The sequence below is a fragment of the Pseudonaja textilis genome, chromosome 1 (assembly GCF_049901715.1).
Source record: "Pseudonaja textilis isolate UNSWEBS1 chromosome 1, rPseTex1.2, whole genome shotgun sequence".
NCBI classification, from domain to species: domain Eukaryota; kingdom Metazoa; phylum Chordata; class Lepidosauria; order Squamata; family Elapidae; genus Pseudonaja; species Pseudonaja textilis.
Genome location: NC_141990.1, coordinates 81,495,733 through 81,510,797, shown reverse-complemented (window position 1 = coordinate 81,510,797; position 15,065 = coordinate 81,495,733). Strand labels below are relative to the sequence as shown.

The 15,065-nt window shown below is 38.7% G+C and overlaps 1 protein-coding gene across 2 annotated transcripts in view; it reads left to right on the top strand.

The window, feature by feature from the left end:
• The first annotated feature begins 425 nt into the window (after positions 1–425).
• AKAP12 (A-kinase anchoring protein 12) overlaps positions 426–15,065 on the top strand; it is a 53,028-nt gene continuing 38,388 nt past the window's right edge. For both annotated transcript variants that reach the window (XM_087939490.1, XM_087939483.1), the window contains exon 1: positions 426–1,074. In XM_087939490.1, coding sequence (XP_087795616.1) covers positions 934–1,074 — 141 coding nt within the window. In that variant the 5' untranslated portion in view covers positions 426–933. The remainder of the gene's footprint in view (positions 1,075–15,065) is intronic.

The following is a 15,065-nucleotide window of genomic DNA, read 5'->3' as shown; positions in this document are numbered from 1 at the left end:
GTGAGGATCCGTGGCTTGAGTGCTGACAGATGTTGACGCTTTTGACATGATCTGACTTTTTCGTCCAATTACCTCCTTTGAAAAATTACCAGATTAATATACCAGACTACACTCCAGATTTGGGTCTACCTATGTGGTGCTTAAGTGTGAGAAGCCTCAGACAGTGATGGAGACGCAGATTAAATATAAAAAGAACTCTTGCACTAAATCCAATCCATGATTCCTACACATCCCCCCTCCCCCATCCCCTACCCATAGAAGAGTTAAGCACCTTAGAGCAATCAGATGCATCCCTCAAGGCCGGGAAGGGAGGGGCCCAGAGGTTGTTTAGCTCAAAGCTGAAGGTCAGGTGCTCCATAAAGCCTCCTCCCCCTTTCCCCCCGCCCCCACTCCTTTTATGATGGAATTCAGAGATGAAGTCCATTCATGGGAGTGATGGGATTTGGAGTGACTTCTCATCTTCTTGAACCTGGGCACAAGTCGAAGGACGACCTCGAGGGTGGGAAATAGGGAGACCCAGACGGGGCTTGCCCGGCCAAAGGTACTGGGGATATTAGCCAATCCTTGGCCTGCCTCCTCGCCCGGCTCTTCCTTGATTCCCAGGTTTGATGCTGCAAGGCGTGTCCGGGGCTCTGCTCATGTGATGGAGCAGGAGGGAGAGGCGGGCGGGGGACCAGGGAGGAGGTAGTTTTGCTGGCTCTCTCTCTTTTTTTAAAGGAGTTTGCAGAAACCTCCAGGGTTGGTTCAGTCGCAGCCTGACCGCTTTCCCGAGCAGCTGAAGTTAAGGAGCCGTAGAGCGCAGCTGCCTGGACAGCTCTATTATTGCTGCTAGCGCCTAGTTTCTCTTTCTTGGTTGAAAAGCGTCGCGCGCCCCCTGAGCCCGAGGGGTTGGAGAAGCGGACGCCGGGGAGAGAGAGAGAGAGAGAGACAGACATGGGAACCGGGAGCTCTACGGAAGCGCGGAGCCCGCAGGATGAGACCACCGCAGCGGGAGATTCCCAGCCCGGGAGTCCTGGAGGACGGACGCCAACGGAAGCCGTGGCCGAAGCCGAGGAGCCTGAGGACTCCTCCAAGGTACGACAATCTCCGTCCCGCGGCGCGTGTCTGGAAGAGGTTGCCCGTTTGGCGAGGGCGTAGCAGCTCTTTCTGGAGGACGTTCCGCTTCGCATCTTCGCGCGCAAACTTTCCGGGGGAGCCCCGAGCACCTGCCGGGGAACGCGCGCGGGCACCTGCCTTCCCCATTGCCATCCTGCCCTCTCGTTGGGGGGAAGGGAGGGGGCGAAGTTTGGCGGGGTGGGGCGTGGCGGTGGCGGCGGCGGCGGCTACTGCGGCGGCGGCGGCTACTCGGCTCTCCTCTGAGGCAGGGCACTGCGTAGCCGGCGCCTCCGCAGTAATAAACTCTTTCCTACCTTTTGTCTGTCAGAAGTAGTCCTTTCTCTCCCAGCCGCCGTTAAAGCTCAGGAGTAGGAGCCGGGGTGCTTTAGTCGGGCCCCTCACGAGGCGCGGCCTTCCGGCCCCTCCCGGTCTCACCTCATGCCTCGTTCCCTAAGCGTGAGGAAGGGCGTCCCAGTCCTGCACTGTTTGGGTTCTTTCGCACCTTCATCTCCCGCTTTCCCCCACTTGCACCCCCGGGAGAAGGGCATCTCTTCCCGCACCGCCCCCCCCCCGCACCGCTTCTGTCGCTTTCCTTTTTGTGGGTATGGTACAGACGGGGTGGCGTGTGTGGAAAGACCCCACCCTATGGCCGGACGGTGGCGGCGGCGGGGAAGGGTGTGGGGGAGGTTGCTGCGTGCCAAGATTCTCCTGACTGCAGTCCTGCAGTCAGCCTTGTGGTGCCTTCGCCTCGGGCTTCTGCAGTTGCAGCCTCTTTGGAAGATGCTTGGTGGGAGTGGTGCCAAAACCGAGAGGGGCGAAACAAAGCAAACTTGTGCCTTTTGAACACCGCGTTGATTTACCCCCTCACGCTGTTATCTGCGAAGTGTCTCCCCCCCGCCACCCTTTTCTCGCCCCAGTGTCGCCTTGCAGCACGTGCGCGGAATAGCGCACTTGGGCTATCTAGGGCTGTGCTGCGTACCTTTTGTTTGCATTATTAGCAAATAAAATGCCTGCAGTTTCTTTTACTATATGAACATTCCCAGAAGATCCGAGCTTTTCCGGAAGCAATATAATAACTGGAAGGGACGAACGCTTTCCTCGGGGAGTTTTTGTGGCACAGTCTAATGGTTTGGACAGTTTAGAATTGGGAAAGGATGTGTGTGTGTGTGTATGTGTGTGTATACACACGCACACACACACCCAAAACAACAAAAAACCTTACTGCATTTTTCTTAAAGAGAAAGTATTTCTTGCATTGTGGTACTTTCCCAGCATAGAGATTTTTTAAACAGAGTAATATGTTTGTGTCCAACGTTTTAGGTTCTTTGAAATAATTTAAAAAAAAAACACTTGTGTTGAACTATAGATGAAAATTTCCAAACTTGCTCTTTCCCTAATCTAATGTGTGGGTGTTTTAAAAGCTTAAGAACTTTGTGTTTTCTGACCTTGTGCTTGGGTTTTAACTCCCAACTATTTTTCCATAGTTAAGTCCTTCCATGCCTGGTCTTGACAGAAGTTTAAAAAGTGTTTCTCTGTGGGAATATGTGTTTTTTTCCTGAATGAAATGGAACAAAGTATTTAATAAGTTGAAACTAAGTTTTCTAATGTCAATTTACAAAGCAAGCCAGCAGGGAAAGAAAAAGAACAGAAAGTAAACGCTTTCTCTGGCTGGTGGTGAAAGAGATGATTTAGTTGCAAAAATGTGACAACTGAAATGATTAAATGTATCAGAAGTATATGCCTCAAATGATAAAATAACATTGGCTTGAAGCTTGGGAAAGGGAAAAAAAACTGCTGAGATCAAACCAGCCCCTTCACATATTGTGTGAAATTATAAAACTGTTTACTGTGTTTCAATTTCCCTTGAATTTTAATTCCAGGAAGTATCTGAAGTTTGTATCGATGTGGATTCATGATGACAAGGTTAAAAAGAAAGCTATGCAGTTACTTCATCCCCTATGAGAAAAAGAATTGGTCATTTTAAGTTGAAAATTAAATTATTTTAGGCAACAAGTCATCTATACAAACATACATGTATGTGCATGTGTTTATGTGTGCATTCAAATGTTTCAGGTAGTTGGGTGAAAGTCTAAATCTTATACCTCAGCAATATCAGAAAAATGGCTAACTTTCAAGTTTGAAAAGTTAAGGAGCCATTCCATCCTGGTCTCCCATTATCCTTGGAAAACATTCCCTCAAACAAAGCAAACATGTTCATGCCAAATCTATTAGGTACCTATTCTTCCAAATAGAGCATGTATATCAGGGACTTTCTCTATATCAAACCTGAAAATTGTCTTTGGGTTTTCAAAGAGGAAATTCTTAGTCATCTGCTTAATTTTATACCCTACCACCCACTTCTCTGACTTCAAATCCTGAAAAATAAGAGTAGAAATCCATCTTCAGCCAATTTGTTTTGGAAGTACAACATACAGATAGTCCTTGACTTACAACCACAACCGAGCCCAAAATTTCTGTTAAGTGAGACATTTGTTAAGTGAGTTTTATCCCATTTTACAATCTTTCTTGCCACAGTTGTTAAGTGAATCTGGTTTTCCCATTGACTTTCTTTGTCACAAAAGGCAGTCACATGACCCCAGGACACTGCAACTATCATAAATGAGTCAGTTGCCAAGCATCCAATTTTTGATCATGTGAATATGGGGATGCTGCATCATACCTGTATCATAAGTGTGAAAAACAGTCATTTTTTTCAGTGCCATTGTAACTTTGAACAGTCACTAAATGAACTGTTGTAAGTTGAGGACTACCTGTAGTTACTTTTGATAGAATTGGAAGTGGTCAACCTTTGCCTGAATGAGAAAATTGCGGCCAAGTATACCTGTCATTTCACTTATGTGGGAGAAAGTAAAGGCAAACTTTCAGGGACACTATTTACTTTATCTCCGGTTTGTATGATCCCCAATGAAAAACAGGTTGCATCCTGCTTACTTGGTCCAGTTAACTCTGTGAGAGTCACTTATATAGACTACCCTGCCTAGGGTGTGATAGAAAGTTAAGAAAGATGAATTAATATCTAATAATGATTAATTATATAAACTTGCTGGCAAGCAGAGTGCCATATCATCAGCAAGTTTATCCATAATACAATCCTCTAAAAACTTGCTAAAAGGTTTGGTAAGTATTTTTTGAACTTTCTTGAAATAAGATTTTATCAGTAGTCCTGAAAGAAATGGTTCTGATCATCATACTAAACATAATGTTTCGTAGTACTTTCTGCTTGGATGTAGTATGGAAGTGTAAATAAGGCTACATAAGAAACTGTTATTAGAAATGTTCAGTACACCTATTTACAGTAGCTCAGCTCTAGGTGCTCAGATCACATAATTACCTGATGTGCTAATCATTACAAAACATTCTATTGTAGAATAATTTATCACTTTAGTTCTGCATATAGAATCATTAAAATATGTGAGTATATCTCATATTTTATAAATCATATTCCACCTTCTTATTGGAATAATATTTGTTAATAGGCAATTTGTATCAAGTGATCTTAAATATGCAAGATGTGGAATGGCCATACCACTTTCCACAGATATTTTTTAACTTCTTTTATGTCTTCTGTGTTTTAATTCAGTTAGGTTCAGTTCTGCGAGTGTTTAGATTTCTGTTTGTGTATTTCTGTTGCACCAGAACTGGCTATATCCATTTTTTCCCCAGTCTTTTCAACAAAATTCCATATTGTGTTTGAAAAAGTTATTTGTATTGTCTTTATTTAATAATTAATCATTTTCCAGATATGTTGTATCTGTTTACAGAACAAGACAATTACAATATACAATTACCTTTCTATTATATTTGTTTCTTTCTCTTAAAAAGAAATGGTAATACCATATTAAGGATAATTGATTCTATTGAAGTTCTTAAGTTAAATTCATTTATTCCACTCCTCACAAAGCAAATAAACCAGAGGTGTCAAACTTGTTCACATCACAGATCGTATGGTGATTGGTTTTGCCTTTGTGGGGAAGGGTGGGTGTGGCATCCACAGGCCAGATGTCTGGCTCGTGGGCCACGTGTTTGACACCCCTGTGAAAGACTACAGTTTATTGTACCAGTTAAACTTAACTAGGCAGGAATTCCAGGGAAATTTGTTTGCCCATATCTCTTCCTGAATTGCTGCTCCAGAAAATTAGAAATGGCAAAGATGCTTTCAAAACCAGTCCATGATAATACAATCCTGCACGATTCAATTTAACATTCCATCTGGAATCAAGATTTCCCATAATTCATTGTGATTTAACCTGTTTAGCACAACAAAAAATTTAGCTTTTGAGGAATGGGGCACATACTGATTGCTACTTAATGTTCAGTGTTTAATTCAGTTAAGGTCAGAATCAAAAGTTATACAATTTTACATAAAACAAGTATTGAATTAAAAATAATTTATTCCTGGGTAAGCATATGCAGAATTGCAGTCTCATATATTAATCCCCATATCTGACCATAATATAAAAAGTATATTGCTTTCCACATTAGAATCATAAAAGCAAATTAATAATTAATGCTGGTGTAACTACTCAGCCTTTCAATATCATATTTTTGCTCAATTAGTTGCAATGGAATAAAGTAATGTAGCACTTACCTTTAGTCTGCATATATCATCTTTAAACAGAAATAGTTCCTATTAAGGGCAGAGCATTTGACGAGCAGATTCCAAGGAATTTAGGATTTGAAAGAGTATGTGACATACCTTAAAAATAAAGATAGGTACAACCAGCACTGCTCTAAATCAGAATCAAAAGAGATCAGGTCTGTTTCTAAACTTCTATTCTGGAAAATCATGTGCTGCTAATGGTGATTGTGACACTAACGGTGATTGTGACAAGACAAGTGGATACTTCCATTAAATGAGCGGGAAGAAGAGAAGAATTAGATTCAGTGATCAATAGGTTTTCCTCAGATCAGGGTAATTTTTGCAGTCCACTCAATCTAGAATGGGGAGATATTTGAAAACAGATCATTAATTTTACATTTCAGCCCATCTCTCCACTCTTATTTTTCATCATTGAAATAAGGTATCTTCTAAAAGCTTTTAAATAAACTTCTATTTAACTCAAATTTTTCCCCTTTTTTTAGTCACATACACTTTTGTTACCTATAAGTATCTTTATCACTTCTTATCAACCAACCAACTCATCCTTCCTTAATAGCTACCTCTTAGCCCTTCAAGGTAGTCCAGACAAGAAGTACAACTATGAATACTGGCTCTATGTTTAAGATTACATTAACAGAATCTTACAAGACTGAATGCATTTTTCCTCTCCCCTTCTTTTGCTTTCCAGTATCCATATACCGTTGCATCTCCATAGTGATCCAACTTTTCTGTAAATGTTGGACTAGCTTAATAAAAGATAAAGTTTGAGGAATTTAAATTCCATGTAGATAATGAAGAGAGCTTCATTTTTTTTTTGTTTTAGCTTGCTTTTCATCCAAGGAATGAGACTGAATGATCTCCCCCCGTGGTGATCTGGTTGGAGCAAACTGTTTGGAGAATCAGAAATTCAGCCCCTGGAAGTAGATGCAGTTTTGGTGCATCCCTAGTTCCTCTGCAGTGTGCTTGGTATGATTGGATTGGATTGGATTATATGTATAGTTTTACATTCCAGAGATTCGCCCTAGTTAAGCTTGTTTAAAGAATAAAACCACTCTTCGTATGTTACAAATGAGAAATCTTCTTTGTTAAAGTAGAAATGTATCAGTTGAATGAATTATTAAGAGAAGTAACTCTAGAACAAAGGAAGAAATGAGAATTTAGGCTGACAGGCATCATACTATGCCATAAGATGATGTCATATAAACCAGAGTTCCCCAATGTTTCTGGTTTTGTGGGCCAGTGGGGAGGGGAGAGGAGATGGTTCCGCGTGCGCATACAGCTCTATTTGTGTGAATGGCTTGCACACGTGCTGTGCTCGCCGGCAGTTTCCATCGCCCGGTATGGCCCGCTAGTAGGCTGCAGCCCACGGGTTGGAAACCCCTGATGTAAATGATAAACAGGAGTGCTTTGACTTTGTTCTGCTTTTTGAAGTAACCACCAGAAGATCAGAAGCTTGTTTTTCCATTTTAAATTAAGCCTAATTGGTTTATTAGATTTATCTCGTAGTTATCCCAATAGATATTTTTGAAAAATATTGACTATAGCTGAAATTATGCTGGAACACTATTCCCATTGTAGCATCATAAAACTCCATCTAGATTTGTATGCATCTCAGAAATGCATTAAAGTGCTCCTTGGTTGTACTTACCTAGTCTAATAGGCATGGCTTCTTTTACTTGCAGAACGAAGAAGACAAATTAGGAGTCAGGTTATATAAAAAGGTGTTAAATAGTATAAGGGTCTTGTCACTAGCTTAATGGAGCAAATTGACTGGTAAATTCTAGACTGCATTTTTCACAAATATGATAAAGATAATGTACAGTATAATCTGTAATACATGAAAAGTTCATAACATAAAGATTGGTGGATGTTGCCTATATAATACTCCACAATAGTAACCCTATAATGACAAATAGCAATTATAATGAAGATAATGTTTAAATCATAAATTAGCTGTGGGAAATGGTGTGCAGCAATAGTATTTTACTCACTATCCTGGAAACAATTCTCTGCTTATTACTTTCCTCAGATTATGTAGTCTTTGATGTACAACCATTCGTTTAGTGACTGAAGTTACAACAGCCCTGAAAAAAAGGAACTTATAATTGTTTTCCACACTTAGGACTACTGCAGCAGCCCTGTGGTCACATGATCAAAATTAGGATGCTTGGCAACTGGAATGTATTTGTAATAGTTGCAATGTCTCCCAGGGTTATTGAATCATCTTTTGGGACCTTCTGACAAGCAAAGATAATGCTTGTTGTGTTCAATTAACAACTGTGTTACTAACTTAATAACTGCAATTATTCACTTAACAACTACGGCAGGAAAAGTCATAAAATAGAGCAAATTCACTTAGCATATTTCTTGCTTAGCAATAGACTTGGTTGTGGCTGTAAGTTGAGGACTACCTGTATCTGTGGTTACACTTCCTTTCAGGTTTCATGACTGGAAACTATAAGGTTTGAGGAGCTGATCTTTGAGAAACGACCAGAAATCCCACGTGGGTACTGAGAAATAATTATGTATGTGTATATTCCTTCAAATGGGGACAAGTTTTTTTTAGCTTTGTTTGTTTCATTATTCGGTAGCTATTCATATATGCTGTCTAAACTAATTTAAACTAGTATTACTTAACATTATTGCGATGATCTGAATTTTTGTTTAATCTGGCAACCTTATATGTTTGCAAACTTCATTTAAAATAAAACAATGCTGGTTTATGCCATGTAAATATGGGATAAGATAGTGTGGTCTATGAATTGGGGGTGCCGGGAATAGGGGAGAAAGAAGATTAGTTTCATGTATGGAAATAGACATATTAAATAAATGTGGGCTTCAGAAACAGCAACGGAATAATAGAGAATATTAAACAGATTTTAAAAGCATATGATAGAATAAGATTGTCTAAGGAGGATGACCTTTTAGTCCTTAATTACAGAAAGGTCTTTGATTGTTTATATCATGTCCAGAATGCGAAACATACTAATGCTATTACAACAAATAAGAAGCTATTATAATTTAATTTGAAGAAACAGAGTGGTTCAGGGTTGGAAAGAGAAAAAGATGCATATCATCTTCAAATCATTTTTTAATTTGTTCACCAAATGTATTCAGAATGAATGGATTGGAAGTTATCAGAACTAGAATTAAAACTGGATATCAGAACATTGTGATATACAATATATAGAGGGAATCTTTTTGTTTGGTAAAAGTATAGAAGTGTTAGAGAAGCCAATAAGGAAAATAAAAATAGAAAGTGAAAAAAAATGGTTTAAATTTTAATACGAAGATGACAAAAGATAGAGGCAACAGCATGTTTAATGAAATCTTGCTTAACAATCAAGAAATGAAGTTGGTAGGTTTGTTTTTAACCTCAAGAACAGATGCAGCTGAACAGTGTGCTATAGGATTAATCCTAGCTAAAGAATAAGACCATGATGGATTTAGATTGGATCATAAGCATATTTATATGACAAATATCAGAATAGTTGAAGTAGTAGGTTCTCCATTGGTAGAGATAGGTGTAAAAATTGGACATTGAGAACAAGTAAAAGAAAGCATACCTTCAAAGTAAAGATTGAGAGACAATACCACAGATTGTAAAAAGAACCAGTCAGTCTGTCCTAGATGAAGAATTATGCTTGGTGAGGTTCAAGCGGATCAAAGAAGGGAAGGAGAACAGATGATGGATGAGATCAGCAATCTCTAAAAAATGTCTGTGGAAGAAATGTGGACATTTGTGATCAAGACTATCCATGGAACAGTAAGGAGCCCAGTCCAACTCCAAAACATATTACTATCATGTTATCTCCCACTGAAAAGCATTCAAGAGGTAATATTGTGGACATTCTTGGCCTTTCTATCAGTATCTCTTCCAAGAAATAACCTGCCTAAGACTCTGGAGACTCCTTTTCATAGATGCATTAGAATGCAATAATAAAAACAATGTGCCTTTTATCGAAAGCCAGCAATATCAGTGGATTTTAATTTAAACATGAATGTTTTAGTATCTTTTAATGAATTTCAGAAGGTAATAATTCTGTATAAATTGATATAAGTACAGTATTAGGCCAATCCAAGACTCTTGATATCCTTCTCTAAATTTGCAAAGAATTATCTGTTGTCAGCTATTTTTGGACATTTGTGGAACTGTAACTGATAAATAGTCTTTCAGGGATGAGGAAGAATGCTGGGAATGTTTAAGTGCTTTCGAAAATAGGTCATGGGTTAAAAAAGGTCCACAAATGACTAAAAGTTTTGTGAGAAAATAAATTTCCTAGCAAAATGGGCAAAATCCTTGTATTTTCCTAGTCAGACCCTAGTAATTGAAATGCCATCAATTTGATCATTTTGCTTTTAAGTAAAAAAAAAAAAGCTACTTAAGGGAGAATCCAAAGATTTGTTGGTGCACTTTGTGGAAGCTTTTCCTCACTTTCTCTCTAGTAATAGAAATTATTCCTTGCAGCTGTTTCTTACTCAGGGACAAATAATAATTTGGGAGAGATCCATGGGAAATATGAGAAAGGACCAACCTTTCCCCTCACACAATGATTGCAGTTTCATCCCAGGTGATGCTTTCATTCACTCAGGGATAAAATTGAAAGTTATATGTACATTAATCTGCTTAAAATTCTATCCTAGCGACCTAATCCAATTCATTTTTATCAAGAGCAAAGTCCTCCTGAATTCAATAGGTTTTGTTTCCTTGTCCATGGGCATAATTGTTCAGCTTTAGCTTCATGATCAGAATATATTAGATCAGAAAAAAATGGGGTTTGCTCACTGAAGTATGACTGCTGTGGGCTGAAAAGGTGCATTAGAACAGGGGTCTCCAATCTGGCTAAGGAATTCTGGGAGTTGAGGTCCAGAAGTCATAAAGTGCCCAAGGTTGGAGACCCCTGCATTAGAACAAGGAAAGAAGCATGCCTAAAATTATCTGAACAAAAACAGTCAACATGTATAATCATTTGTCTCTAAATTTTTAACTATTAACATTTCAGAGATTTTTGCAAAATCTGGCAATGTGATTGTTAGAATTACCTAAAAATGTATTTTTAAAAATATATATAGATTAACTTTTTATTATTTGTGCCAATGTGTCGTAATATATAGAACCTGAACAGTTTGTCAGCTCCTGTTACATTATTTCATTACTTAGTGGGCCTCTCTGTAGGGCTATATATTCCCTGCATAAACCAATGAAATGTATAGGAAGAACTTTTTAAAAAGGTAAGTTTGAAAATTTAATTGTCACCTAAGAATCTGGTGACTGACAGGGAAAGATGACAAAGGATAGAAAAACAATTAAGTTATAATAACTTTGCTGGTTGGCCAAGAAACAAGGGATAACAAGGAAATAAATTTACAAAATAGCTATCAATTTAAATCAGATGTAAATCTACCAGTTACTCTATATGTAGCTGTGGTACAGTTGAGACGCAAAAGTTGATTGTTTTTTTGCTTTAACAATATGCTACAAACTTCTTTTCCCCCAAATTTACAATGCTAACTTATTTGTGGCCATAAGTAGAGAGGAAAAATGCTTTTGACAGGAAAGTCTGACGTTTTTATTAATATTTTTGAAACAATTGCTCATTCACCTTGAGTAAAGACTGCAGATTTTCAGAGTAGTATTTCCCATATTCTTTCAGTCATTCTCTTACTCTGTTTAGTCCACCCCACTTATGCTTTTGGAATTCAATGTACAATAAAGTTAATTTCCATAATCCAGTATCACTTTGGTGCTTAATTAGAGTATTTTAATGCTAAAGAATGTATTATATTGTCTTCAGTGAGTGAATCACTTGATTGTGATTTGTTCTGATGCTTCGTGTTATATTATGGCCACAGTAGTACTTGCCTTTCTTTCCAGTTTTCCTTAATTGGAAATGGATACACAAGGGAATATTATGTCTTCACCCAGCTTTGAATAATCACACTATGTACTAAAATTCTCAGGGGAAAAACTATTAATGTTGGCTTGAAACTCAGCAGTAATTTCATGCCGTGCAAATGATGATGTAAAATAATTATAATCTTTTTCATATGGATTTCAGTTCTGGAAAAGATGAATCCTGGTTATGTTCTAGTTGTAAATGCCAAAAGAATACTTGGAAAAATACTGGCATTTATATAAAAAAAATTAAGCATCCAGTTTTAAGGTTAGATACTGGACCTTAAAAACTTAATGCTCAATTACTCCAAACTTTAAGTTTAGTGAAACATTTAACAAATGCTTAATATATGAACTTTTTGACATTTTAAAAAAAGAAAACTATTCTCTATTGTTATAATGTAAATCAAACTTACAATATGGGAAGTATCTTTTTTTCACATTAAATGAAGTATAATTGATCTTAAGGCAGAAATGATCAAATAGAAGAAGTAGCTGTCTTAAAGTCTCTTTTTCAGATATTGAATAATTCACGCTTAACAGGCATGGGGCATTAAATATGTTGGAATTGTATTTGAAAATTTTATCAGTTGTCATGTTCCATATAGCCTTGTTGTTTTGCTTACAATACATAAGTGCACAGAATTTATGAGGATATGATTTAGAAGTGCTCTGGTACTATGCTAGAATAAAACCACAGGTGGACAGAGTTGAAGGAAAATCAGTGTAGAAAGTTAGCACCTACCCCTCCTAGAAGAATGAAATGTTTTAGGAAATATTAAAAAGGCAGAGTATTATATTTTCCTAAAAGAGAAACATGCTCTTGGAATAATAGCCCCAGCAGGACTGGGCCAGCCTATCTACAAGACAAAAGACCTTCAGCTCCAGGATGATGGGATTAAGACATGACCCCTCAGATAGGATTATTTAGCAGCAGGGCTCATTGCATTGCAAAATCGCCTGGGGACATTTCATCACTCTCCAGACTTCAACCAAACTTGATTCAGACAAACATGACTCCACATATTTTTTCCAAAATCAAGGAGAGTGCATGCAAAAGGCTGTCATACCATATTAATACATATATAAAAAATAGAATAACCTTAAGGAAACATTTTTTCCAGAAAAATCCTTTCCGTCCTTGTTTACTGGGACAGGAGGTAAGTGATAACCCCTTTTCCATCATTAGCCTGGCCTGGCGGGAAAAACTAGATTGCTTTCCCAGAGTAGACACCACTGATTCACTGCAAATTTTCAATTATTGTTATATGTAACAAGGTTAGAGATCTAGATGAAAGTTCCAGAGGAGAAGAAGAATAAAAAAAAATGGGAAAGGAAAGAATAACTATTTTGGGGGTGTTTGGTCTTCCTGCAGTCCTAGAATCTGAGATGAGCACACACATCAGAACAAATTACAGGGTTTCCATCTCAGTTCATAAAAACAAAGCATAAACTATCTTTCTGCTAGCTCCACTGATTATAATCTTGCTGTCCAAATCCACTAGAGTCCAGCTCATGGCAGATTCAGAAAAAAATAAACACTCTTAGTATTTAAGCCATTTTAAATGTAAAAACAAGTTTTAGAGTCTTGGAATCCTTCTGAATTGTGAGTTGCATGTAAGCTGAATATTCTGGGTCAATATATTTCAGAAAATTTCAGCTTAATGCATCCATTCTGAATTGTAATTGGTTTGTAATCACATCATCCACCACAATTGGGAGTAGAATTCCCACCACCACCAATGTGGTCATAAAGTGAGTCGTCACATGATCGGACACAAATTTACCACTATTTTTACTGTGTTCATGAATCAAATTATATGTTAAGTGAATTGTGTGATTGTTAAGCTTTTCCAATTGGCATTATTTGCCAAAAAATCTGCTGGAAAGGGTGTAAATTACGATCATGTGACTGCAGGATGCTGCAATGGGTTGTAAAAGTGAGCCAGTTGCCAAGTATTCAAATTGCAATCACATGTCCATGGGTTGATGCAAGAGTCATCAGTGGAAGAAACAAATTGTCCATCACTTTATCTGAGGCCGGCATAACTTGGAACCATCATTAAATAAACTGTCCCTGTGTACCTGGCCATGATTGTGTATTCTGTGCTGTGTTTCTTTTACACACAAGCTGTCAGCAAAAGGAAACTGGTACATGGAGGTAAAAGAAGATGGGAAGAGGCAAAGGTGCATGTGGGCAACATCTCGTTAACAGTTTGAGAACTGCTATTTGAATTTTAAATTGTAAATAGAAGGAAGGGTTTTTTAAAAAAAGTTTTCTGGGCTTGTACATGTATGGGCTTTCTGTCATGCTCTTGCTCTTGATTTGTGCTACAGAAATTCAAACAATCATCTAGATCAGTGGCCCCCAACCTTATTTGTGCCACGGCCCGGTACCAGCATCACAAAATGATCCACGGCCTGGTACTAGCATCAGCACGCATGACAAGGCAAGGCGAGCCGAGTGACCAGCCAGCCAGCCATCCCCCGCTTCTCCCCGCCACCTTCAACTCCTCCTTTGTACCTGTGTTGATGGGCTTCGGGACAGCTTCAGGACGGTCGCTCGGCTCGCCTTGCCTTGGGTGCTGAAAGCATCCTCACGCCTTAGTTTCGTTCGAAGCTGTCCCCCCCCCCTTTGATGAAACTAAGGCGTGAGGATTCCTTCAGGACCCAAATGCCGCTTTCCAGCTGGAAAAGCTCACCCGGAAGCACTTTCTCATAGAAACAAGATGGCGGTGGCCAGCAAACCGGCGGCCCGGTAGAAAATGTTCCACGGACCGGTCCCGGTCCGGGGCCCGGTGGTTGGGGAGCCCTGATCTAGATCAGAGGTCTCCTAACTTGGCAACTTTAAGACCAGTTGAAGTCCATAAGTCTTAAAATTGCCAAGTTTGGGGACCCCTGATCTAGATGGCAGCAAAAAGCTCCAGGAAACTAATTCTTTGCTGCCATTTTATCAGTTTTGTTATACTTTTTTCAATCCCTGATCAAATGTGCTTCTGATATTGAATTTCAAAATGCATTTAAAAATGAAAAAAATGTTATATTGGCTAGTTAGGTGTGTCATATCCAGTCTGCACATGGCCTTTGAACTTGCTCAGTTATCAGAATGCATTTAAATGGACATTTGCTGGTTAATAGAGCTTGGTAGTTCAAATGCAATTGTTGGTTTTTTGTTTTAACTGTTGTGTTGTTGATTCTTTTTATCCAAATGTTAAGCATCACCTACAGTTTGCTTTTTCAGCTGTGCCAGGAGAAAGGACGCAAACATATAAGTCCAGATAAGATATGAAAAAGCATTGTTGCTTTTTGTTAGTTTTTTTTTATGGCTTCATTTTTTTTCCCTTTAATTAAAAAAAAAAAGATTGTTTTTCCCTTGTGCCCAATTTTGTGTTTTTCTTCATTAGAACAGGGCTAATTTAGTTCTAACATAATGTTTTGAGTGGTGCAGCTTTT